The sequence below is a fragment of the Theropithecus gelada genome, chromosome 6, assembly GCF_003255815.1.
Source record: "Theropithecus gelada isolate Dixy chromosome 6, Tgel_1.0, whole genome shotgun sequence".
Taxonomy (NCBI): Eukaryota; Metazoa; Chordata; class Mammalia; order Primates; family Cercopithecidae; genus Theropithecus; species Theropithecus gelada.
Genome location: NC_037673.1, coordinates 45,813,914 through 45,841,146, shown reverse-complemented (window position 1 = coordinate 45,841,146; position 27,233 = coordinate 45,813,914). Strand labels below are relative to the sequence as shown.

The 27,233-nt window shown below is 36.4% G+C and overlaps 1 protein-coding gene across 1 annotated transcript in view; it reads left to right on the top strand.

Annotated features, from left to right (window-relative positions):
- Positions 1-1,732: 1,732 nt before the first annotated feature.
- The window catches only part of HCN1 (hyperpolarization activated cyclic nucleotide gated potassium channel 1), a 440,621-nt gene continuing 415,120 nt past the window's right edge, over positions 1,733-27,233 (top strand). The window contains exon 1 of the mRNA XM_025388165.1: positions 1,733-2,194. Within this exon, the coding sequence (XP_025243950.1) occupies positions 1,785-2,194 (410 nt within the window). The 5' untranslated portion in view covers positions 1,733-1,784. The remainder of the gene's footprint in view (positions 2,195-27,233) is intronic.

Sequence of the window (27,233 nt, the reverse complement as noted above, 5' to 3'; positions counted from 1 at the left end):
AGGAGAATGGTAGGGAAATCTTACAGAATTGCAACAGAGTTAGGCCTAATGGCTCGTTTCTGCTTCCCTCTGCTCTTTTCTCTGTTCTCTGCTTCCTTTCTCAGCCTTTGTTAACTCCTTTCTCAGCCTTTGTTAACTCCTAAGGAAGGCATCCAATTGTCTTCCTTTGTCTTTATCCTTGCTTCCCTCATTGTTAATTGGCTTCAACACTGTTTAATTTTTCAGAAAAATGCCTTGATTAGCCTCACTCATTATTTTTTTTTTTCCTCATGATAGGTCACTAGTTGCCAGCCTGACATACATTCCCTCCTTGAGTGCTTGCCCCTTCTCCACAATATGCGGCTTGAATTAACAGGAACCCAGGGGATGTGGGACTCTTGGCAGGGTAAGATTTCCTTTGAAGAGGCTGTGGGCAGGGAGGCAATGCTTGTATCTGAAACAAATGTTTTGGGACATTCGGGAGTCTTGAAGCTCTTCAGACCCAGGGGCTGCCCTGCTGAGTGACTGGTGGGTTTGGCAGCACATTTTGCTTCCTTTAGGTAATCCAGTGGGTTTCAGAGATGCAGAAGGAATAAGAGGAAACGGATAATGCTTTCCTCAGCATCAGTACCACGCTTGTAAGTTTCCCTTACGAATGTTCCCCTCTTCTGAAATGGTAATGACATTCTGACAAGAGATTCCAAGATGTCTTGACATCCTAGCGTTATGTCGGTGAACACTGACCGACATACACATCCCTTGGTATGTTTCATTGATTATGTAACTTATCTAAAAAGATAGGTCAGCTCAGGCGAGGCCTCCCTCACACACTTTTCTTTCTTGGTGGCTGATAGACCTGCTTGCATGTGTATCGATACGAATGGCCTTGGAAAGAAAGAAATCCCGTCCCCTGTCTAAAGAACTCTGCAAGAATTAACAAGGATAAGTGTAAGGAGGTCAGTTGTCTGTCCCCAGGTGCAGAACCTTAATCTGAAAAGCCCCAAGCAGCTGGTTACCTAGGATTACACAGACCTGGTAGCTTCTGCCCTCTGCCTCTCTCTCTAGTACACACGCGCATGTACACACACACGCACACTTTCCCTGGTACTTGTGACATTTATTTTCCATTGTCAAACTTTACTTTCTTTTGGACATTTGGTTTTGCACGTGAATTGTTGGCATGCATAGTCAGCTCGTCCCCTTTTCCCCATCTGTATCGTTATTCAAACAGGCGTTCAGACAATGTCTTCGTAAGTTTAAGATGTTTGTTTGTTTTGGACCAACACACACTCGCTAGTTCAGGCTTCCTCTCTCTCCTCTCTCCGCTCTCTCATGCAAACATACACCGAGTCCTTCTCCACGTGTACCAATGAACGTTTCCTCCGCGGGCTCCTGAGTTCAATGTCACGCTGGGCAGAAGTGGAGCAAGAGTAACGAGCATGTGTAGAGTGCGGACGTGGGGGGGAGACCCTTTCTGGCCAGCAGAGGGCAGCCGAGGGGAGGCGCTGGGGCTCGAGGGCTGAGCCGAGCTGAGCCTCGCCTAGCTCTGGCAGCCTCAGCCTCAGCACCAGCCGCGCCGGAGCCAGGAGCGCAGCCACTGAGGGCAGCGGCGGCGGCGGGAGCCAGGCGCGCAGCAAGGACCGGCGCGGGCGGCAAGCAGCAGCAGCCGCCGCCGCCGCCGCCGCGACGGGCAGCTAGGCTCGCCGACAGCCGGCTCGGGCCCCTACCCTCTCGGCTACGTGTCCCCGGCGCCGGGCGGCCGGCGAGTCTGGAGCCCGCGCCGTCGCCGGCCGCGTCCTCCGGGCATGGAAGGAGGTGGCAAGCCCAACTCTTCGTCTAACAGCCGGGACGATGGCAACAGCGTCTTCCCCGCCAAGGCGTCCGCGACGGGCGCGGGGCCGGCCGCGGCCGAGAAACGCTTGGGCACCCCGCCGGGGGGCGGCGGGGCCGGCGCGAAGGAGCACGGCAACTCCGTGTGCTTCAAGGTGGACGGCGGCGGCGGAGGCGGCGGCGAGGAGCCGGCTGGGGGCTTTGAGGACGCCGAGGGGCCCCGGCGGCAGTACGGCTTCATGCAGAGGCAGTTCACCTCCATGCTGCAACCCGGAGTCAACAAATTCTCCCTCCGCATGTTTGGGAGCCAGAAGGCGGTGGAAAAGGAGCAGGAAAGGGTTAAAACTGCAGGCTTCTGGATTATCCACCCTTACAGTGATTTCAGGTGAGGGTTCCCGGTCGCCGCCCCACCCTCCCTTCAGGCGCACCCTCAAACGCGCTTCCCTGCCCTGGGAGGGGGGCGCCCCGTGGACTCGGAGGGCGGGCCGGGGGTGGCGCTGCAGGCGGCGTCGGCTAGGGCTGAGCAGGCTCCACTCGGCGCCTCCCGGTAGTTTCCACCCAGGAAGGGCCTGGAGGATGTGCTCCTGTTGTCCGGGAATCCCGGACGGGCTCTCCTCCTCGGCCTCCTGAACTTCGGGAACAGATCAGGGAAGGATGGAGGCCACGGTGACCGCCCTGGGAGGAGGCGAAGTTGTACCAGGGAAACTTTTACTTCAGAGACGAGAGTGTGAGGAAGCGGGCAACCCTTCCTCGCGCGGCTCCCTGAAGTGTGGTCTCAACCAAGAGGGAAAAGGAGGCTTCCGGGGCTCTGGAGAAGGCGTGGTAACCGGAGACAGCGTTTCATACGCCTGAGCAGTTCCTGCCAGCGCTTGCCCCGGGGAGTGTGTTTAGTCTGTTTTTCTTTATAGCCGCTGGGTATCCTGGCTGTGTTTTCTCGGCAACAGCGGCCGGCAGGCAAGAGAAGGGCAATTTGCACTTGGATGGTCCCCAACGTGAGGTCTCACCAAAGCGAGGCGCTTCCAAGCAGGGCAGGAGCGTGGCAGGAAGCCTCTAGTCCCCGAAACGGAGAGAGGGGGCGTTGCCAGAGCCCCCTTCCTGGAAATAGAGCGGCACCCTTTCTTGACCTTGACTGCAAATCTCTTTCAAAAATCTCTTTCACAACCCTCAGCTCGGGAAGGAGGACAGAAACGCTGTCAGAAGGAAAACTCCGCTTTAGAGAATTAAAATTAAGACGTTTTCTGATCTTATTTGTCGCCCAAGTATTCGTTCGGTGATAAGCACGTTTAGAGATTGTCAAATGAAGGTCGTGTAGTAGATCCTCTTATTAGCGTGCGCACAGTTATCTTAGCTCCTGAACAAGGCTGGACTTTCCATTTTAAAATCCAGAACTAGTAACTCTTAATAACTCAGGGTAATATTTATTTATTTGGCCGAACTCGTTCGAAAAGAAAAAAAAGATCAACTAAAGGAGTATGTGCATATACTAAGCATTCTTTATAGGATAAATACAGCAATGTAAACCAGCCTTGGAATTAGTTTAGAAACTAAGGGAAATTATCACCAACTCCATGCTTTAACGGGAGCTGTCCACAGTTCTGATTGACATTAGCTGTGAAAAAAACCACAGTCCCGCCACACAAAGGCTCATAGTGACTGTCTTTGCCTTCTTTGAGATGTTTATCGTCTCAGAAATCAGTAGCCTCTGTGATCTATGCATAGAGTGAATGGATTTTAGAAAGTGTATAATTTTAAGGTACTTATTTGTAAAAACACACAGCAAAGTCTAAAAGAGAATTTATAAAACCTAATGAAGTTTATAGTCTAAGAGTTTGATTGAAAAATGTTCATATTAAAGAGATGTAATAAATAATCAAACCGGTTTCCTCCAGTAGGAAGTTAGGGAAGCAAACTTATAAATGACCCTATTCTAAGATGTATAAGGTTGTCGTGTTCTTTAGAGTTTTAAAGGTGGGAATCAAGTATAGAATATTATCTCTTCCTCAGTCCCCAATGGAAATATAGTTCACCTCATTTTAAAATTTTTAAATGAAAATAATTTACATGAAAACAGCCTCCAGTCTTAATAGCAAAAATAAATGGGGTATTTCCAGAAATATATGAGGTTCAATATTAACATGCAAAAATGCTGAACTTTTAATATGTAACTTCACTCAATAAAATGATTACATATGAAGCTTTTATTTCTTCAGCAATGTGAAAAGGACTATCCCTTTTCAAAATATCATACATCAAATAATTAAACTTTTTCCCACTTACTAAATAAAAACATAGGGCCGCTTTTCAGGAATTAGAATAGTGTCCAAAAGTCTTTTGAATGAATGGAATTACAGGATTCTCCTTCTGAGACAAAATATCTCTTTAATAAAAACATTGTTACTGAACAAAGGAACTAATTGAAATCAGGTGATGATTTAATTTTATTGTTCATTTCAAAGAAATGGGAAATGATTAAAACGTGAGCTAATACTCTAAACTCCAGTGTGGAGAGTTTGGAATATTTGACTTTCCCTCGTATAAATGGAAAAAAGAACATGTCAGGTGCAAATTAAGCAATTAGAATTATTTAGATCTTTTTAAACTGAAAGATACCTGAAAAAATAGATTTTAAAACAGAATTACAATATACACTGGTGTTCTAAAACAAACTAGAAAAATAATCATGTACTTGTTTTCATTCAGAATATATTTACATCTTATTATTTCATTAATGTTTTTGTATGATCTCAAAGTTTTCGTATGATTTAGATAAGATTTTCTAAAATCTATAACATGTCAAGATAATGTAATGAAAAAACAAAAATATGAAAGACAAAATTCCAGCAGTATTTTTTTTCTACAGGAAAAGCAATGTGTGAGTAATTTTCAACAGATACTAGAAATGTTTGTGGTCATGATCTAGCCTTTACTTTAGGCCCTTTTCTGAGGGTTCTTTCAGAGGGGTGCTTTACTACAGTTCCTAAAATGCCAAACTTAAGTTCATTAATTATGTAACAACTGAGTGAGTGACACTTAAGAGTAATTTCCATGAAGAGTGGGGAGATAGTGCAAATGAAGATATCCAGAGGATTCTTTTCCTTGACACTTTTAATAAGCCTTTGCATGGCCAGAGAAGTTTACTATGTTCTTACTCCAGAGCATGTTGTGACTTTAACACTGTTTCTAGTTTCCCTTCTCAGAATAATTTTTAAGACTGATAGCTTTCTACTTTATTTACCTCAAGGGACTGTGCTCCCACTGAGACTTTCAGAGAACTACGTAGTACCTCTTTTCCCCGCCAGAGCCCAAGAGTGCTATTGCTGTGTCTGGCAGGTAGTTTTCTCTACCCCTGGTGTAAGTAGGGCAGAGATGCTGCATTTACCTTTTTCCTCAGGAAAAAGGATGATAATAAAAACCTTCAGAGAATAAAAAAGAGTCAAATAGTATCAGATACTGTTTGAAATAACTGGGTGGAAGCTACAGAATTTAGTAAACACAACAAGCTCATGTTTTTGTTTATACTGTGGTATATAAGCACCCAAACTAGGGAAAATAGGGATAGTTACTTAAAAACAAATGTAGCTCGATTTTTCTGTAGTGACAGCATGCTCTTACTCTTATTGAATTTCATGTGAACAACACACAGACACATTTAATTTGGAGGTTAAATATGATTTTTAAAAATTCATGGTGATTTTATATTAATTAGCTAGAATTTTACTATGGTTAAAAAGTGATGCTCAGCAAGCATTGTGCTTCCACAGCCAATTGATAGTTATGATATAATCATTTAAATAGATTGAAAGAATATTTAGAATACTTTTGTGGATGATTTTTATTATGCAAGCAATTTATCTTGGAAGAATTTATCACCAGACCATTTGCCATTTTAGGGATTCTGTCATTATTTTGTTCCATCATGCTTACACAAAGGGACTTTTAAAAAGAATGCTCCTCTTCCATATATATTGCAGCCAATATCTTGCTCCTCATAATGGAGGCAGTTTTGTATCTTGACTTCTTATTTTTTTTTTTCCATTTCTTTTCATCATTAGTATGAGTGTGTGAAAAGCTTACTGTGTTATAAGTACCCAAGGACTCTAGAGATGGGAGTTACTTCCTGAAGATACTTTCACTTCCGGTCTTCCATCTCTGCTTTGGATTGCAGCCACAACTGTACTGATACCAGAGATCACTGATGTGTTCATTAGGGAAGGGAGGCTTCACCAATATTATACAGTTCATTATAGAACATTTGCTTCCAGGAGCTTCTCACAAGAAAACAGTTCAACCTTCTGGGGTTTAAAGACTAATTAGCCTACTGTTACATTTTCTTTGTGCTGAACACACTCTGTATTCTGCCAGCAATGCTTCTTTTATTTGCTTTTCTTATCAACATAGCCAAAATTAACCATAAGAATTTATTGTTTTTTCTACATTAGGTGAACCTTTTTGTGCTTTGTTAAGTTCAGTTACATTTTTCTTAGTGGCTCTAGGAACTGTTAGACATAATGTGAAATTTCTTCAAAGATTTAAAGGTGTGAATTTATTTAGTTACTTTTTCTTAGTATACATGTAAGTTATGCAATTTTAATTTTTAGCAAATGTTTCACTGTTACATTTAGTAGATATGATTTATACTATTAAATTATTATAAGATGGTTTTCATTTTTTTCTGAGCAACTTTCCCTTTAAACCTGCTTTTGGGGTATGATTGCAAATTGAGAATTAGTGAAGAGGTACACTTTACCAATCATATTTAATTATGTGGACTTGGATTTATGAACGTGCCTGTTGAATAATGAAAGAAATTTAAATGCACTGGAAAGATACATTACTTGTTATTTGTATCATAGGTTCATTTATCTACTTGACCAAAAAACCCAAACCAAAACAACATCACCACCAAAAAGCAAGATAAATAGTCTTTGTAATTCTGCATTATTATACTCAGTGCACCTATGTCCTACAGTGAGCAGGAAGCCAGCAGAATGCATTTAGAATGATTTTCAGGTGAGAGTCTTATTCTGAATATAATTCTTGTGTTTAGTAGATAAATCACTTCATTATTTAGAAACAACAATTGGGCTCAGGAAAAGGACTTTCAAATAGAGTCTCGTATAAGTACAGTGCAAATTATTGCAGATGATTAGCACTACACGAAGAGTACTGAGCATTTGCAGGGTCTGTGACAAATTTTCATTTTATCATTTTGTGTAAAGAAGTAACAAACCATGAATTAGGCTGACACTATGTATTTTAGTTGTAGAAATAGTGATAATAAAGAAAAAAGTCTGCCTGAACTAAGAAAATTACATTTTCTCTAAGTACTTTTCTTCTAAAAATAATTTTTTTTGTGAAGGCATCTGGATGTACAACTTACCATTAGTTTTATAGATAAAAAATCAGGATTCCTGGTGCATCCCGGAATTTTATGTTTTTGCAAAATAAACCTTCATGGCTCTGTTAATTCTATTTGTATATATGTGCTACAGAAACTATTCAAGGGATACCTATATATGTAGAAGAATATATATAGAAGTAAAGAATATATATAGCAGTTGATTATTTTTGACTTGAGTGTTTATCTGATACATTTTGCCCAACTTTGATAAAATTGATTTCATTACTCTTTCAAGTTATGTTAGTTAATTTTCTCATAGTATTTTTCTATTTTGTCTAATAGTTGGCCACTCAGTTAAAGCAAAGAAGCAACATTACTCATACCTTAAATTTACAACTTATAATTTTATTTGTATAAACCTAATTTTATTTTCAGGTCACTAGCTGTAACTCTAAAAACATAAGGCTAATTTTACATACGTACAAAGTTAGTAAATATTTATAAATTTTAGACTATCAGCTTTGTTGTATACAGTTATTCAGTATTTTTAAAAGTGCCACAGCAAACATCTTTGCACCTTACTCTTCATTATGTTTTGGCTAAACTTCAGGGAATGGAATGACTGCCTATGAACATTCTAGAGATTCTATACATATTAATTTGACCAATTAATACTGCTTCCAGTTTACAGATTTCTTAAAATGACAAGAATAATGTAGGTTCTCCAAGGATGACATTCCTGTTATGATATTTACAGTCTGTTTTGGGACAGAAAGCGTAACCTGTCCTCCATTTCATTCAACATAGAGTGACAAGAGTGATCTTTAAAAAGCAAATCTGATAATATTGTTATGCTCTTTAAAACCCTTTAGTAACCTCCCATTACTCTTAGACTACATTTGACAAACTTTCTTTGAGCTTCAAGACCCTGCATAATGTCAGCCTATATATGCAGCCTCATCACATGCCACTCATTCCAGCACTGTGTTCCAGCCACTTGGGTAAATTTTTAGCTCCTAGAACAACCTGAGTTCTCTCCTGCAACTAAGATTTTAATGTGATATTACTCCCATGCTTGAAATACTCTTTTCACTTTTTACCACTCCACATAACTAGTTTCTACTCATCTTTTAGGTTTCCATTTAATCATTGTGCACACACTTATTTTTCTATCTAGGCTTTCTGTTCAGCAGAATTTATAATTATTTTTATATGTGTCCCTTCCCTGGAATTTAAGCCATGCTAACTTATGAATCTTACTCAGTTTTACATTCCCAATGTTGTAAAAAAGTTCTTGCCAAACTTTCTTAGAGGCTTCATTTTTTTTTTTCTTCAACTTTTAAGTTCAGGGGTAAATGTGTAGGATGTGCAGGTTTGTTAAATGGGTAAACATGTGCCATGGTAGTTTGCTGCACAGATTATCCCATCACCTAAGTATTACATTCAGATATGGTTTTTTTTTTTAACAACTTTTTTGAGACGGAATTCATATACCATACAATTCACCCATTTAAAGTAAGCAATTCAGTATTTTCTAGTAAGTTCACAGAGTTATGCAGCCATCACCACAAACAATTTTAGAATATTTTATCATCCCAAGAAGAAAACCCATATGCATTAGCACTCACTTTCTCTCATCTCCCACCCTCCCGCTCAGCCTTAAGCAACCAACCGCTAATCCACTCTCTGTCTCTGTAGATTTTTGCTTATTCTGAATATTTTATATCAGTGAAATCATGCAATATATAGTCTTTTGTTATTGGCTTCTTTCACTTAGCATAATGTTTTTTTCAAGGTTCATTCATGTTGTTACCTGAATCAGTACTTTATTCATTTCCTTGCTTAAAAACATTCCATTTTATGAATATACTACCTTTAATTTATTCATTTATCAGCTGATGGACATCTGAGTTATTTCTGCTTTTTGGCTATTGTAAATACTGCTGATGTGAATATTCTCATACAAGTTTTTATGCAGAGATGTTTTCATTTCTCTTCGGAGTGAAATTTCTGGGTCATCATAACAGACCTGTAATAAATATTTATTGACTGAATGGACAAAGAATTATTCTCCAACCAGGTCATGAGCACATTTAATCTTAGAGTTGATAAATTCAGATGAAAACTCTTCTTTTTTCCTGCAGTAATACCTGGCATCTACTTCCCACTGGCACCTGCAAGTATGTGCCCCAACTATTACATTTCCCTGCCCAATACACAGATGAGTAAATGAAACTGAAGAGGAGTTATGTAGCATGAACATGGTGACATAGATAGATAGTAAGAACTGGGCCAGGAATTCAGTTCTTATGAATATTAATTTTGTCACTTCAGCTCTTTTACATAATAAGAAACAAGGCTGCCAGTATAAATAATTCTCCAAACCTTCTGGGACACATGATGGATTGAACCTAATCATTTGTACTTCCTCCCTCTTGAAGTCACTCCAAAATAATATGAAAAAGCACAGATACATTGGTAAGTAGAAGAAAGAGGAGACATCAGAGAATATAGATCTCAAGCACATTTGTAAAATGGGAAGTTAATAGAGAAATTATTCCACTTCCAGAATCCTTCACCCATTGAAATCCAGAAGAATTCAGGACTTGGAAGTGCCAGTTATGAAATAGTTCCAGGAAAGCCAGACTGAAAACAGAATTAAATAAGGGTTTCCTTAGTGAATACAAAACTCCCTGTGCTGACATTAGGATGCTTGGAGCCAGGTCTGTTTTTCTCAATCAGGAAACTGGAGAAAATACCTCCAAAGGGAGACATTTCAAAGTCTTCAGATAAAAAATCATGTTTATTGCCTAATCACCCTGCAAAAAATCCACATGTGTACATTGAGGCTGTAATTATATTTTTGGTATGGCATTGGTTAATATGTAACTGAAAGCAAAAGATAACCAGACATTTGCGAAAAGTCTCATAGGCAAGACTAAATCAAACAGAGAAAGACTAAATCAAACAGCCAAAGAAGGTCCAGAGGGATGGGATAAGGAGAAATGACAGTATTATAAAAAATGCTCCACAAATGATATCTTCATAAATGTTTTATCTGTACAATAAGAACACGTTGCTATGGAAAATATGGCAAGAAATTTAAAAAACAGCTCTTGGATGAACTGTGTTAGCAGATAAAGTCTAGGAAGTCTATCAGAATTAGAGCAAAAAGACAAAAGGGAATAAGAAATATAAGAAAATATAGCAAAATCAACAACTAATTTATAAGGTCAAAATCTACCATAAGGTATTCTAGAATGATAAAAAAAAAGAGTGAAAAGGGACATATGGAATTAATAGAGACATTTTCGATAAAATTTTCCATATAGCAGCAACTGAAATGTCTGTTCTGAGGAACTCATGGAATACTTAGCATCATGAAAGAAAAAGACTATCCAAGGATCATTACACAGAAGCTTTACAACACCATCGAATAAGCAACAAACAAACAAATGACTAAGACTTTTCAAAGAAAAAGTTACATACCAAGAAGTGGGAATAATACTTTAAGTTAAATGACAATGTAACAATGTCTACAAAATTCTGAGAGAAAGTAATCTCGATAAGAAATCCATACCTTGCCATAATACAAAGTTTAAATAAAGATACTCAGAAATTAAGAACTCTAGTATTAACTACCCATGTACCCTTTCTTAGAAAGTTACTAGATGACATGTTCCTGCAAAACAAGAAATTACACCAAACAACATGAAGACATAGAAGCTAGGAAATGGGCTTTAACACAGAGAAACCTGAAGTCCTAGGAGTATCCCAGAATAGCTAGCCTTGAAAGAAACCAGTCCAGACTGGGGCAGGAAAGCAAAGCGTTCTGGAGGAAGGCCTTCAGGGTAGGAAAAACAAATAGATGGATATCAGCACTTGATAAATAATGTTATTAGGTGTTCGAGAGATCTTTGGAACAAGATATTGATGACTTTCATATAAATATTTGTAGAGTACATTGGATACAAGTAAATAAACAAAAGACCTTTATTAACTCCAGAATGATCTAAAGATATATATAAAAGGGAAATGAATCACAGTTCCTTGCTTGGTTCAGCAGTGCCTAATGCTTATTTGGTAATAATAATGTAAACAAGTTGTCTGTTTTAAATAAGTTTGCGGTGCAATTATTCTAGGATGGTAGGAGGGCAGAAGAAACGTAAATGTGGTTTGGGTGATGTAAGAAAGCTAAGTCCTTGTCTTCCACAGTTGGAAACTAATGAATAGTATTTAAAATTGATAAATTAATTTCTCTTTGAAATATGAACTAAACACTAAAAGAAACAATTATGGTGGTTGAATTTGGAAAGTGATATGTAGGGGTAAAAGGAAAAGGGAGAGGCTTATATGTTCTCCTTATAATCCTTCATGCTGTTTTGCTTTAAAAAAAAAAAAAAAAGACTATGGGCATATATTATTTTGAGGTAACAGTGTTGGGAACTGTTTAGGTCAGAATCCAAGCTTCCCCACGTTAGTAACTGGACCTCAATTTTCTCAATTATAATATGAGGAAAAAAATATATATATAAAATTTGTGGGGTATATAGTATATATAGTGTCTATATATACTATATATGCAATATAAACATTTCTATATATGTAGCGCTTAGAAGTTATGCTCTGCATTTAATGCTATTTTAAGAGTTAGTTATTTTTATGAAAGTAAAATTAAAACAGAATTAAGCCAAGTTAGTTGTTTGAAAAATTAAATATTCTCTAAGTACATACTCTAACCGTTTCCATAAATACTGAAGAAAAAATATATATGAAGGAAGGGCCATGTAAATGGTGTGCTGCTGTTTCCTTTTTACCTTCATGCAAGCCCTGGCAGCAGAAGCCCTGATGTGCAATGACATATTTTATGTATGCTATGTGAAATTGGTCTAGTCATGAGGCACTTAGCGTTGGAAAACTGTGTTTTTTTGTTTTTTTTTTTTTGTTTTTTTGTTTTTTTGAGATGGAGTTTCGTTCTTGTTGCCCAGGCTGGAGTGCAATAGCGCGATCTTGGCTCACCTCTACCTCTGTCTCCTGGGTTCAAGCGATTCTCCTGCCTCTGCCTTCCAAGTAGCTGGGATTACAGGCATGTGCCACCATGCCCGGCTAATTTTATATTTTTATTAGAGACAGGTTTTTCCATGTTGGTCAAGCTGATCTCAAACTCCTGACCTCAGGTGATCCGCCCTCCTTGGCCTCCTAAAGTGCTAACGTTACAGGTGTGAGACACCGCGCCCGGCCAGAAAACTTTTAATATATCCTATTTCTGCAAAATTTTCCAGTTTAATCTCTTTAGTTGGTATAGAATGCTACAGTACTGAACATTTGGAAATAGCTTTTAGGGAAAATTATAATGGCATTCATTGGGCTGCATGTGCTACTTTCTGTTCATCTTTATTTTCATCAGAAAATGGCATAGTTAAACCATTTGGGATGTTATTTCAAATCAGCTAAGTATTATATATGAGGCAAATAAGATGAGTTATAAACTGATAAATCTTTCATTTTCTTTTTTATTGTCATGTTTAACAGTCTTTAAAAACTGTTATTTAGAAATATAATTATTTCTAATTAGGTACGTAAAAGAATTTGAGAAATACTATAAATCTGACAGAATTAAAAAAAAATCTTTGTGATATCATTTCTAGAGCAGTTGTCACTTAATCACCCTTGCAGAATGTTTTATCTTTGTTTTATTAAAAAGACAATGCACCTTATTGAAATTTACATTACCTAGGTTGTTTGAGGAACATGAGCAGAGACTGAAAAATGAATATTTAAAGTTATTTGATTAGTTTTTTGTTTGTTTGTTTTTTGAGACAGAGTCTTGCTTTGTTACCCTAGGTGGAGTGCAGTGGCATGATCTCGGCTCACTACAACCTCCGTCTCCTGGATTCAAACTATTCTCTTTCCTCAGCCTCCCGAGTAACTGGATTTACAGATGTGCACCACCACACCTACCTATTTTTTGTATTTTTAGTAGAGATGGGGTTTTACCATGTTGGTCAGACTGGTCTCGAACTCCTGACCTCAAGCAATCCACCCACCTTGGCCTCCCAAAGTGCTGCGTTTACAGGTGAGAGCCACCATGCCTGGCCTATTTGATTAGTTTTTAAAGGGAGAACAACTGTTCCTTATTTTTCCTATAGAATAGTCATTCTCTGTTTAAATAGTACTTTTAAAAAAATTGTCTTTTTTTCTAAACAATAAATTTGATATTTATCCTGAAATCCATGTAAGTGAATTAGAATGGAAAGTTTGGAGACCTGTATTTTCTGTGATCTGGATATATATCTAATGTATAAAAAGCAGAAATACATGCTAGAAGCACCAAGTTATGGTTGAATAAGTATTGCACAATATAAATAATCCCATAATTCTATTGGCTATAATTACTGATTATACAAATCATCATGGTTAGCCATTTGTGTTAGTGATTCTAGGGTTGAAAACTCATATAATACTTCACAGATCACATTAAAGCTATTGACACTCTGACCTGTGTATTTATTTATAATATTTTGCCTATAATTTCAAAGATTTGTAGTTTCCTTGAAGCACATTTATTTTTGGAACCCAAGTTAAGACTTCCTGAACTATCTAATATTGTCATGCAGAAATAGAGACACTAAAAACAGTGTATCCCCGTTTCTACTAAAAAATACAAAAAACTAGCCGGGCGAGGTGGCGGGCGCCTGTAGTCCCAGCTACTCGGGAGGCTGAGGCAGGAGAATGGCGGGAACCCGGGAGGCGGAGCTTGCAGTGAGCTGAGATCCGGCCACAGCACTCCAGCCTGGGCGACAGAGCAAGACTCCGTCTCAAAAAAAAAAAAAAAAAAAAAAAAAAAAAAAAAAAAAAAAAAAAAAANNNAAAAAAAAAAAAAAAAAAAAAAAAAAAAAAAAAAAAAAAAAAAAAAAAAAAAAACAGTGTATGGAAGATTCAAAGATACAGAATTTTGGTTGGGCAAGCTGTTTAAGAATTATAGCTGAAGCTGGGCCAGGCATGGTGGCTCATGCCTGTAATCCTAGCACTTTGGGAGGCTGAGCCGGGCAGATCGCTTGAGCTCAGGAGTTTAAGACCAGCCTGGGCAACATGGCGAGACCCCGTCTCTACAAAAAATACAAAAATTAGGCAGGCATGGAGATGCATGCCTGTAGTCCCAGCAACTTGGGATGCTGGGGTGGGAGGATCGCTTGATCCCAGGAGATTGAGGCTTCAGTGAGCCAAGATGAAGCCACTGCACTCCATCCAGGCTAGATGACAAAGTGAAACCCTGTGTCTATATATATATATATATATATATATATATATATATATATACACACACACACACACACACGCATACATACACACACATTTTCAATATATTGGTATAAAGTAGGCACTTAATAAATTTGAATAAATAAAGAGACTTTTAGCAATATTATGCTTAACTTTGGTTTTTATATATAATTTCCAACAACCCTTTTCCCTATGTGCCCTCTAAAAAACAATAATTTAGTGTGGACATTTAATCTGCATTTTATTCCTTCACAGAAACATGCATTTGGAAATAAGATTCGAAGCCATTACAATTAAATAAATGCATGTTTCTATGAGCTCCTTTTACTATAATGCTTGATTTTATGTAGTTTTTAAAATTGGGATTATATATACCCCAATTTTTCATATATATATATATATATATGATATCTTGTTGTCTTAGTTCTTTTGAGCTGCTGTAAGAAAATACCATAGACTGCATGGATTATAAACAACAGAAATTTATTTCTCACAGTTCTGGAGGCTGGAAAGTGCAAGATCAAGGTGCTGGTTGATTTGCTTTCTGGTGAGAGTCTGTTTGTCACAAATGGCTGTCTTTTCACTATAACCTAGCAAGGTGGAAGGGGTGAGGGATCTCTTATGAGGGCACCAAATCCATTCATGAGGGTTCTATCCTCATGACCTAATCACCTCCCAAAAGCCCCTCCTTCCAACACCACTATCATGTGGGTTAGGATATCGACATATGGGCTGGGCGCGGTGGCTCACGCCTGTAATCACAGCACTTTGGGAGGCTGATGCGGGTGGATCACGAGGTCAGGAGATCGAGACCATCCTGTCTAATATGCTGAAACCCGTCTCTACTAAAAACCAAAAAATTAGCCGGGCGTGATATCGGGTACCTGGCGTGGTGGCGGGCACCTGTAGTCCCAGCTACTCCAGAGGCTGAGGGAGGAGAATGGCGTGAACCTGGGAGGCGGAGCTTGCAGTGAGCCCAGATCTCCCCACTGCACTCCAGCCTGGGCAACAGAGCGAGACTCCATCTCAGGAGGAAGAAAAAAAAAAATGGATTTCAACATATGAATTTTAGGGTGACATAAACATTCTATCTATTGTATCTGGCATGGCTCTTCTTTCACAGCCCTGTAAAAACTATTTAAATGTCATTGCCTTTAGAATCAGTGCTATCTTAATCAAAATAAAGTTGAGAATGTATCCCTTTGGGCAATGACATTTAGAAAGAATTACATTACTTTTAGGTATGTATCATTTATTTTCTGTTCCACTTTGCCAAATTGTGCTATTTGATTTAACAGTGCACCTTTAAAACCCTGTTGTACAGGGATGGAAAGTTAACATTATGTCCCTCAAGATTTAATTAATAAAATGTCGAGTCGATATTTTGAAAAATGATTTTTTTTTTTTTTAAATTTTAACTTTTTGGTGACCAGGATTTTTTTTATAGTGTTTACCAAATTTACAGTGAAGAAATAATATTCCAATGAATAACGTCCTGAGTGACCAGTGTTAAATTAACCCTCGTGTACATAGAAAAGATATCATAGACCCTGATAAAGGAAAATTGAAGTTGACATAATTTTCAAAAGCAAAAATAACTTAAGTCTGAAAAGATGCAAAACTAAGGTGGCAGCTTGGTTTTTGCATACAAAAGACAGAGCAAGACCAAAGTCCAAACAAACAAAAAAACATGGGCAACTTGACAGGAAAACTATCCCCGGCAACCTGAAAGATAAGTGACACAAACCTTCAACAACTGCAAGACCTGTTGTTTTTGCACTATGTGTTGGAGGAAGGAAGCAGTGGTAAGCAAAGGTGTCTGACAGAGCTGAGAATATGGGAGACTCCCACGCAGCCAAGAGGAATGGGATGGAACAGCAGCTGAAACTAGGATGGAATTTGCACAATTGGTCTGCCTTAATTTGAAGAGGAGAAATGTGTGATCCCAGGTCTGGGGCAGGCAATGTACGTGAAGAGCCTGGAGCAACTTGACATATCAGATATTAAGGAGGTTATCAAAGACTACCAGGGTAATAGCAAAAAGATTCAGGATCCCACTTGAAGAAGCCAAAGATGACGGGCGCGGTGGCTCAAGCCTGTAATCCCAGCACTTTGGGAGGCCGAGACGGGCGGATCACGAGGTCAGGAGATCGAGACCATCCTGGCTAACACAGTGAAACCCCGTCTCTACTAAAAATACAAAAAACTAGCCGGGCGAGGTGGCGGGCGCCTGTAGTCCGAGCTACTCCGGAGGCTGAGGCAGGAGAATGGCGCAAACCCCGGAGGCGGAGCTTGCAGTGAGCTGAGATCCGGGCCACTGCACTCCAGCCCGGGCTACAGAGCAAGACTCCGTCTCAAAAAAAAAAAAAAAAAAAAAAAAAGGATTAGAATTTCTATGATTTCAAACCTATCAGCTGTTTAAATTTGAGTTCATAATGATGTAAAAAATGATTACCTACTGAAGGTACCTTCACCTAATACATGAAGAGATAATATAATTAGAAAAGCATGATTTTATCAACCCTATTTAATTAATGAGCATCACAATAAAAAGAAAGGGGAAAAAGGAAGAGGTCTTAATTTTGAAAGAGAAAGATCAAGGCTATAAAGGACAGTACAATGTTATTATTTATATTTCTGTTTTACTCACAGATCTTATTTGTATTTTCAACAAAACCCTACTAATACTGAGGCAAAACAACTTAATGCAACTTTATACAGGGAAATTGTCCCAGACATAGTCTCAGAACGATCAGAATCTTAACTCTTTTAATTGGGTTTGAATGGATTTTCCCTCTTCTGAAGAGTGAAAACTTTCATGGCTACCAACATTTTGGGATGCAAGTCTTTTTATTATTTGGTTCATGTAGTTCAAATAGAAAGGAGGTATTATGTAATGGAATAGAGGAAGCCTAATAAATTCAAATCACAAATAATCAATACTTTTTAGTATAATTTTTATAAAATATCAATTCTTTATTTGTTCAATGTTACACTGTTGTGATTCCAGAAAGCATAAAGTATTTTCAGGCTTGTTTTGAAAGTCAGTCAAATGTAGAATTATTTTAGAATTGTACACCTTTTAAGTGCAAAAAGAGAAAAAATCCCCTGGAAAACAGCAATATAATTTAGTTGACTGCAATGTGGCACTGCTTTTGCATTTCTTTCCTATGTAAAGTCAAACTGATATATATTAAACTGATATATATTCCTTCTGTATCAACAAATCATGTTGGAGAGAGAGAAAAGCTCTTAACCTACTTTCCTATCTTTAATTTTTAACTTTATCATGCTTGTTAATTGCTTGGGTGTCCTTTAACCATCTATTTCCATGATTCTTTCCCAGAGGCTTGGTTTAATTTTAAAAGTGCGGTGTATTCAGCCCTAATTATGAGAGCTCACTACAGGCAAACAGCAAGAGATAGTAATGACCAAAATGTGTTCTTAAATCAGTGTCACAGCTACGGCAGGCACATTGTTATTAACATTTTTTAAATACAGCCATGTAAGGCAATATTTAGAAGCTAGTGACATTTGAAAATAGCATTTCTCCCAAGAAACAATTTTATTAAATGTGATTTTTAAAATATCTACTTTTTGTACTGAAAGTACAATTTTTTATCAAGTATTTAAGCCAGTCTAACACTCACATATTTAAATTCTTTCATAATCAATAAGTAGACATGAGATGGTTCCATGACTTCATCTGAGTTATAATGTTCACAGAATATGCCGTGTGACTAGAAATACTGTCAGTCATTTTTATTGAAATGCATGCTTCAATGTTGTCTTAAATGCCCAAAATAAGTAGAGATTTTAAGCATTCTCCATCATAGTTACTTTTACATTTATTTAGTTGGGGGATGTTTTCCTGCTGAAACATTATTTTAACTGATCACACAGGGGAAAAGCAACACAATCAGTGAGATATTCTACAGAGTGTTCCAAATGCAGTATTACCTGCTAAGTTCTAACTAGGTGCCAGGTGCTAGTCCAGGTGTTTTTATTTCTGTTACCTCACTGAGTCGTTAGAGCAACCCTACGACAGGTAGTGTTTGTCTCCTATTTCAGCTTAGAATACTGAACTATGGAAAAGTTAGGGAGTTATAATGATAGCTTATAAATGGAGAAACTAAGATTTGAACACAGAAACCTGGCTCAGAGCCCAATATCTTAACCACTACGGTATTCAGTCATATGCTGATCTAATGATTTTGTCATTTTCTCAGACTTTTAAATTTATACACTTTTAGCAATTATACATATTTTTTGTTCTGGATATATGAATTCTAGTTATTTAGGTGATATTCTACAGTGGGAAATGGTGCCTTAGTCAAAGATTGGCTACAGTTTTCTGGGAGCTTTGTTTCTAGTTCATCATGTTGGATTAGATCCTGTGTGTTAAAACCTAACTACTTCAGATGCTCCTTTGTTTTTCCAAAATAGTAAATATTTGACAGTAAAGAGTTAAGGGCAAATCTTGAAAATAGAAATGTTCTTATTCAGGAAGACATGTAAAAAAGAAACAAAACTTCTTTAGACTGTGCTTAAGTTTAATACTCCAGAAAACTACAAGAACCAATGAAAACATTCTTCCTAAAAATACTTTTAATTTCCTTTCATTATGTGTTTCTGTATCCTTTTGAATGGTAGTGCTTAAGTACCAAAATGAACAGACTATTTAAATGAAAATAGCAAAGAAAAGCTGTACTCATGATGAAGTCATTGGGAAGCGCATGAAAATAGAAGGAGGCTCTAAAACTTTAGCCATAAATATTGAGGAGAGACACAGTTATTACACAAAGAGGTCAATGTTTGTCATTAGGTTACAATCCACCACTATATAAATGTTATGTATTAGTTTATAAATTGGAGTTCATTATAATAATAATGGATTACAATTGCTTGGTAAAATTTAGGAGGGTTATTATTAGACTTTGAGTCTCCTAAAGAAAAGGCGACTGAGAAAGGCAAGAAACAATGCAGATGGTTTCAGATAGCAGATGCCCAAGAAGTTCCTCCATTAACTATGGTACTGTTGTACCTCTGAGACTATTCCTTCTGGTTTCTTGTGGTCTGATAGCAGGATATTTTACCTAAGGGAATCACTGCATCCAAAACAATTATTTCATAATTAGCCCTCACTTATTTGGACTGCAGAGCTATATAAATAACCCAAGGAAGCCGAACCCCAAACAGAATTAGAAAGAAACAAATGTACTGGAGAATTTGGGAAAATGCTACTGAAACTTCTCTGTTTAACATTATTGTGTTTGTGTGTGTGTGTGTGTGTGTGTTCAATCTTTGGAAAGATGAGGTAGGTATCAGCAGTCTTCAAGATCAGACTATGCTGTAATAATGGATAATTTAAAAATACATTTCATTTATTCTCCTAACTTGAGTAAATTTAAATTTAAATTTTTTCTCTGTAAGAAATATGCTCAAAACATTTTAATTTAAATTAAAACAAACCCTTGGCTCTCATTTATGTTTGCTACTTCCATGGTTTACCTTTGACCGTTCCAGACTTTAAGAAAGGTGAACTTACATTCACTCACTCTCTTTCTCTCTCTTGCTTGTCATTACTCTTTAATCCTGTATTACCATTGCTATAACCCTTTCATTCAAGTCCTACCTTGAAGAAATAAACAAAACAGAACAACAAAATGAAATTAAACAAGCCAAATAAGTAAACAGTAAGTGTCATTTAACCTCCTTCTTTTTAAATATAACACACACTTCCCAGAATTTATTTAATTTAACCCCTTAGTGGCACTTAATACCCCTTTTGAAGGTCTCTGTTTCTTTTCTGTTTGGATTGTTTTCCTACATGTATGCACACTGCTTCTCAGATTTCCTCCAAGGCTCTAGCCCTTTTGCATTTAGTTGTTGCCTTTAGACAAGGCTCTACAGATAGTCAATTTGCTTCAATACAGGTTCTTCATCACCTAGTATGTGCCAGCCAGTGCTCAACCAGAGTAGAGCAGTGAAGAAGTCAGATATCACTCTATTTTTTGTGAGCTTCCAATCTTGTGTGGAAGACATGCAGAAAACAAGTAATGAGAGGTTATCAGTAATAACAAAGGAAAACTACGGGGTAATATGTGGAAGGGGAGAGCTAGGGGTTTAATCTAATCCAAGGGGTTAGGAAAAGCCTCCATGAAGATGTGGGAGTTGAACTCAGAATTCAAAGACAAATAGGAATTAGCCACATGTTTCAGGCATCTGTGAAGACAGAACTGAATACATGGCAAATTAAAGTTATAATGAAGCAACTGCTGAAAATATTTTTGTATCATTTTCCACCAGTATTAGTTGGATTATATGATATATGGACTGCTGGTAGATAGATTGATGGCTAGATAGATAGCTGATCGACAGATGATAGGTAATAATTAACTACCTCTCAAGGATCATACTGCATGTCCATTTCTTCTATAATGTGTCATCACAACCTCTGCCCATTTTTCCTCTGTCGTTACTGTATTTGAATACATTTTCATTCAAGGTGAAGATTTCCCACAAATCTTTTAACATGTAAATGACCATTCCTTTACTTTGCATTCTCTTAGACCTTATTTATAATTCATATCCCATTATCTTGAGACTGCAAATATTCTCTGGTTATTTTAGCCCTTCTATTCTTTCCTCTATTTTATTTCAAATTCCTTCCAGAGCATTTATATCTTCTACCTCCTTTTGATTTAGTTTCTTTCCGTTATCATTTATCTAAGTGGCCTAAGTGTCTTGTTCTAAGACATGCTCCAAACATATCTTGCTCTGAACATGTTAAAATTTTTCTCCTGATTTTCTTGTACAGAAATACAAATCAAAAATATTTTAATAGTATAATTATGGATATATTTTACTTAATATGATCTCTAATGTATCTGATTGACCAACAAAAATATAAGGTGTATATAGATTTGTTTATGCATATGTGTGTGTATTTGTCTAGTGCAAGTTATGTCTGTATTGTTCTTTATGTAATTATAAGACATGTATTAAAATATGGTTGATTTCCTGAAGATTTCATAGGCAATATTCATGATGAAAAAGCAGGTCATACTGGAAAAGCTAAGTGACAAAGTGTATGTGAAAATTTGAAGTAAAGTGGTATCTCAAAAATAAATATGAGAATAAAGTTTGCTTATATAAAGTTTAACCATATACACATACACATACATGTACTCACATCCTTTATAAATCATGTGAAGCAGGAATGCTTGCACACAGCTGCAGTGGACAGTTCCATGTTTGTCTTGATCTAGTCAATGACCAACAGGACTGAGTCTTGGAAAAGTTGTGAAGTATGATATTCCTTGGTTTGCTTACCAACCTTTTCTCACAGCATTTCCCTTTTCACTCTTGAGCTTATCTTCTATTAAAACAGAAAAGGACCTGGCATCAACTATTTATTCATGGTATTTAGATTGAAGTATATTCACACTGAAATGACTTTATTGAATTTTTATGCTTTAAATTCTTATGTCTAATGGTATAACATAATTGTTCACAATGGAAGGAAATGAACAGACTGCTTGGATGCAAGTGGGTGATGGGAGCTATAGAAATGGCCTTGAAATCATATTAGCTTTATTTGGCTCTTTGTGAAGCTAAAGGTGATTTAATACCTTGAAATGGTCTGGGGAAAGGTCAAAAGGTACAGTCCAGTTTGAAAAAATGGGGTGGATGTTGAAGAACATAACTTTGTCTTGCTATCTTTGGCATAATTGTGTGATTATTTTTCTCTAGTAGTTCAGCATGCCTGTGTGTATAGAGAGAATTCAGATGGTAGGCTCGAACCACATTTGGGTTTTGGCTTTTGGATGTGTTTGAATCAAGGATCACTAGTGACTCAGTGGGGCTAGAGAATGAGTGTTCTGGATAATTCCCATTATGCTATCTAGTGTGTTTAGGGAAGGAACAGCCAACAAAGGTTTGTATGGGTAATAGACATAATGTGACTAGCAGAAAGAATGGGAGAAAGGACTTGGCTGGCCTAGGATATCTTAAGGGACAAAAGTTGATCTCATGCCACATCTGAATTGGGGGCCAAGCTACTATCAGACTTGATATAAGATGGGTTTTACACATTATCCGTAAGTATGTGGCAGTATGCTTCTTACAAGGTATATGTGATAAAATTCAGAGTAGTAGTGAGAATACTGGTTCCAGCAGGGTCATCAAAGTCATCTTTTCCAGGAAACCATATTGCCACTTATATATATATTCCAAGTAGCAATAGTTGAGAATCCTGAAGTTACGTGCCACCTACATACAATATATAGTAAGTACTTATATATGCATGCTTATATTATTATTTTTATTTTTAATTTTAAAAAATTTTTAGAGAGACATGGTCTTGTTATGTTGGCCAGGCTGGCCTAGAACTCCTGGTTTCCTTCCAGCAATCCTCCTACCTCAGCCTTCCAAAGTGTTAGGATTACAGGAGTAAGCCACTACACCCAGCCCATGTATATCTTATTGAAAATTCCACAAATATTTTTATTGTACTTTCTTATTTTAAATTCCACAAATATTTTTATTGTACTCTAAAATATATTAATAAACATTCAGCATTTGTGATATTGAAAAATCTTATCAATTGATAAAATTGGCTTTCAATTTATCTATAATGACTAAAAATACAGTTAATATTAACTCTAAGTTGTAGAAGTGGGCACAAATTTTCTTAAGTTGTATCTAATAAATGGCATTATATTAATACTTGTGTAATTAATAAAATAAATATTCTCTGTTTCATTCTTGCAAAACTTTGTTAGAGTTCATAACATAAGCTTAACATAAAATTATAAACAAATACTGTGTATATTTAGATAGAAGATCTATATAAGATCAATCACAGAAGATTCCTAGAATGAATATTTTCCTCTTTTTATTAATTATTCTTTTATTTAGCTATTTTGATAGCTGCCTTCTCAGAGAGTTCTGTGGCACTTAAAATATAGACTTCTACGTTCTCGTAAAATTGTTTTAAACTATTAAGTTTTAAATAGAGAAGTTTAGGATTGTCGTTATTTATCCCAAAGAGCTAATTTATATAATTCATGAAAAGCAACTTAAAGGCATATATGTGATATATATACATATATGAATCAACTGAAAGCCAATGAAAATTAGCATTTTAATATTAACTTTTAAAATATAACTATCTCATGGAAAGCTGAGTATAATAACTAAAAGGTTTTCATTTAATGCTTTGGTATGGTCTTTTTTCAAACAGAAAAATTTATTTTGCCTTAAACATTACACAAGATATTTTACTTTACATATGAAATTGACAATGGGAAATTATTTAGGGGCATATAATATCATACTTGAAATCATGATTCATGAAATAAATTAGTACTAGAATTTCATATTTGAAATCATGATTCATGAAATAAGTTAGTACTAGAATGATTCTGCTGTGCCTTTCTTGTAGAAAGCATATGGTCAAATTTGTGACCTTTGATTAAGGGGTCTATTTTAAAATGTCTTATCATTTGATTGTAGCTATAGAAAACATTATTTGAAGCCAAATACATTTCTTTGTCACCTCTAACCCCCACTTGTGATACTGATATAAGCAAAGAATTATGCTACTTGAAAAAGCCACTAAGGAGTAGGAATGCATGGGTGGAATTTGAAAAGATAATCTAAAGAGCTTCTAGTGGCCAATGATGGAACAAATTGAACAACTGAATAATAAACTAGGATTGAGTTATAAACCCAAAGTATAATACAAATATCCATGAGATCATACTGATATAAAGAGTATTGAATCAATCAATAAATGGTGTGAGGGAACTCCAAATAATTTGTATAGCTATTATACCCTCAGGGAAGTGGGCCGTTAATGTCCATTCCTTACCTGTAGGCTGTCAATAGTAATTTCTTTCAAATAATGATTTGAGAAATCTGATTAACATTATAGTTAAGTGATCAAAATTAACAGTCATATGTCATGTTGATAGTATGTATACTTGACATGATGTAATATTTGCCTCTTTGCTATTCCTCTGCAATACCCCTAACCTCAATCTAATCATGAAAAAAACACCAGATAAATCCTAATTTTTAAGGTCATTTTACAAAATATATGACTGGTACCCCCACACTGTGAATGTGATCAAGAAGAAAAATAATCTGAGAAAACTGTCATGTGAAGCAGAGCTAAGGAGACATGCTAACTAAACTGTAATGTGGTACCCTGGACAGCAAGCTGGAACAGAGAATGGACTTTAGATAAAAAGTACGAACATGTGAATAAAGTATGGACTTCAGTTAATAATAATATATAAATATTTGTTCATTATTTATGTCTGATGTAATATGTGAAAATAGAGAAATTAGTTGTGAGATATATGGGAACTCTGTACTTTGTTATTTTCTGTAAACGTGAGAGTATTCTAAAGCAAAGGTTTATTTAAAAATGAAAGATGAAACAACCTTTTAGCAGCCAAAGATTCAGGGCAGAATTAATTAACAAGGAGTCAGAGAACATAGATAAAGCTACAAGCCTCTCCAATTAAAAAAAAAATGGATCTTTTGCATAACATTTTTTTCTTATTTTTTTAATGACATCATTTGAATTTCTGAATTATTAAATATGTCAACCTTCTGTTCCAAACACAACAAGCAAGTCTTTTCAGGCCAAATAAATCTACTTTAGTCAGTTTTTTTTTTTTTTCTTTTACATTAGGCACAAGCCTAGTAATCCATTGTTCCCATGGTGTTTTTTCACTGGTCAAGGGCATTGCAATAGTCAAATCAATTTATACATGTAGATGCAGCGTTGAATAATGTATATTTCAGAACAACAACTCTCTCTTTCCTCTTTGCCACCCTCATTTCCCCATGACATTTTTGAAATTCAAGAAAGAAAAGAATTTCAAAATGCAGATTTTAACTAAAGGATTTAATACTTTTCTTGGAGTAAATATCTTTCTTATGTGTATTATAAACTTTAAACCAATTGAGAAAAAACCCTATTATCTGCTAACTTACATTTAGTGACTTTGTAAAGATAAAATCCTTAAAGGTAACAATAGCAGATTTTTTGACAGTCCTAACTCAATTTAAATTAGTGGTAACTTAGAAGAGAACCATGTCAGACTTATAAAATATACAGTCGTAATATTTAACTATTATTTATATTGCAACACACTACATAGCATTTTACTACAGAACTATAAATAGTTATACAACTATTGAATTTGATCTTTTTTCTAAATTCTACCTTCATTTTTTTTATCTGACAAGTAATCATGAAAGGACTGCTAGTCATCAAAGTGATAAGTCCTCACTTATCAAAATTACTCAGCATGTAAGTATTGAATTGCAACTATATGTAACCATGTATTAGGTGCTGAAATAGATTCAAACAAGAGTAAGGCATGAAACTTGCTCTTAAGGATCTTACAGTCTAGTGGGAGTGTGGGGGATGGGGTGAAGCAATTATATATAGCTATATATATAGTACTATATATAGTACTTTAATAATATATAATGTCATAATCTAATGCATACTGAACATGATTTGCTGGCAATAAACATTAGGGTTAATAGGACAGAGTAATTACTTCAAGCCAGAAAGTTCTGGAGAGATGATGAAGGGGTATGGCATTTGAGCTGGACCTTAAAGACAGGTGGGATTTGGGTAATGGAGTTTGGAGAGAACAGGCCTTTCAAGTACAGGATAGAACATAGATGATAACCGAACAGTAGGCAAGGGTGATGGGGCTATTAAGGAAGCTACATGGAAAATAAACTTGTTTTCTCTAAAATAACTGAGGAATTGGTTTGACTTTGCAGAGTGATAATGCATTTAATTAGTGTTTTGCCACTTTTCAAGCAATTAAAGCTCTCAGTGTTATATTAAAAATAATTTGATTGTATAAAACGTACTTTAGGGCTGTTACTTTGTTCTATTATCTGTATGTATCAGTAACTATAATAAAGTAACCGAGATTTATGAATATTTTTTTGAATCTGTTTCGTAAAATGCGCTGGGTGTTTCACTTTTTTTAGTAAAAACTGATCTTAGATGAAACTTTACTGTGGAGAAATTAATTGTAATTTATTTGCATGGTAGAATTATGTTAATCTATGTGTTGGCCCTATTGCTTTGAAAAATATGCATTGAAAGAAGGATTTAATCATTTCCTATGAAAGATATGACTTTTTCCCAGTGGACAGATCTAAGACAATAAAGTTTATGTTGGATTTAGATTGAATATTAGGGAAATGTATGTTTGCATGTTACAGCAGAGTAAATTGAGGCTTCCTTAGATTAAAATAGTGTAGGGGCACGACAATTTAAGAAATTATTCCTGTTAAAAAATGCATGGTCTAAATTATATCATATTTTCTAAATCAGGGTGATTCTTTTTTCTTATTATACTTTAAGTTCTAGGGTACATGTGGACAACATGCAGGTTTGTTACATATGTATACATGTGCCATGTTGGTGTGCTGCACCCATTAACTCATCATTTACTTTAGATATATCCCTGGTGTGTGATGTTTTCCTACCTGTATCCAAGTGTTCTCATTGTTCAATTCCCACCTATGAGTGAGAACATGCAGTGTTTGGTTTTTTGTCGTTGCGATATTTTGCTGCGACTGATGCAGCTTCATCCATGTCCCTGCAAGGGACACGAACTAATCCTTTTTTATGGCTGCATAGTATTCTATGGAGTATATGTGCCACATTTTCTTAATCCAGTCTATCATTGATGGCCATTTGGGTTGGTTCCAAGTCTTTGCTATTGTGAATAGTGCCGCAATAAACACA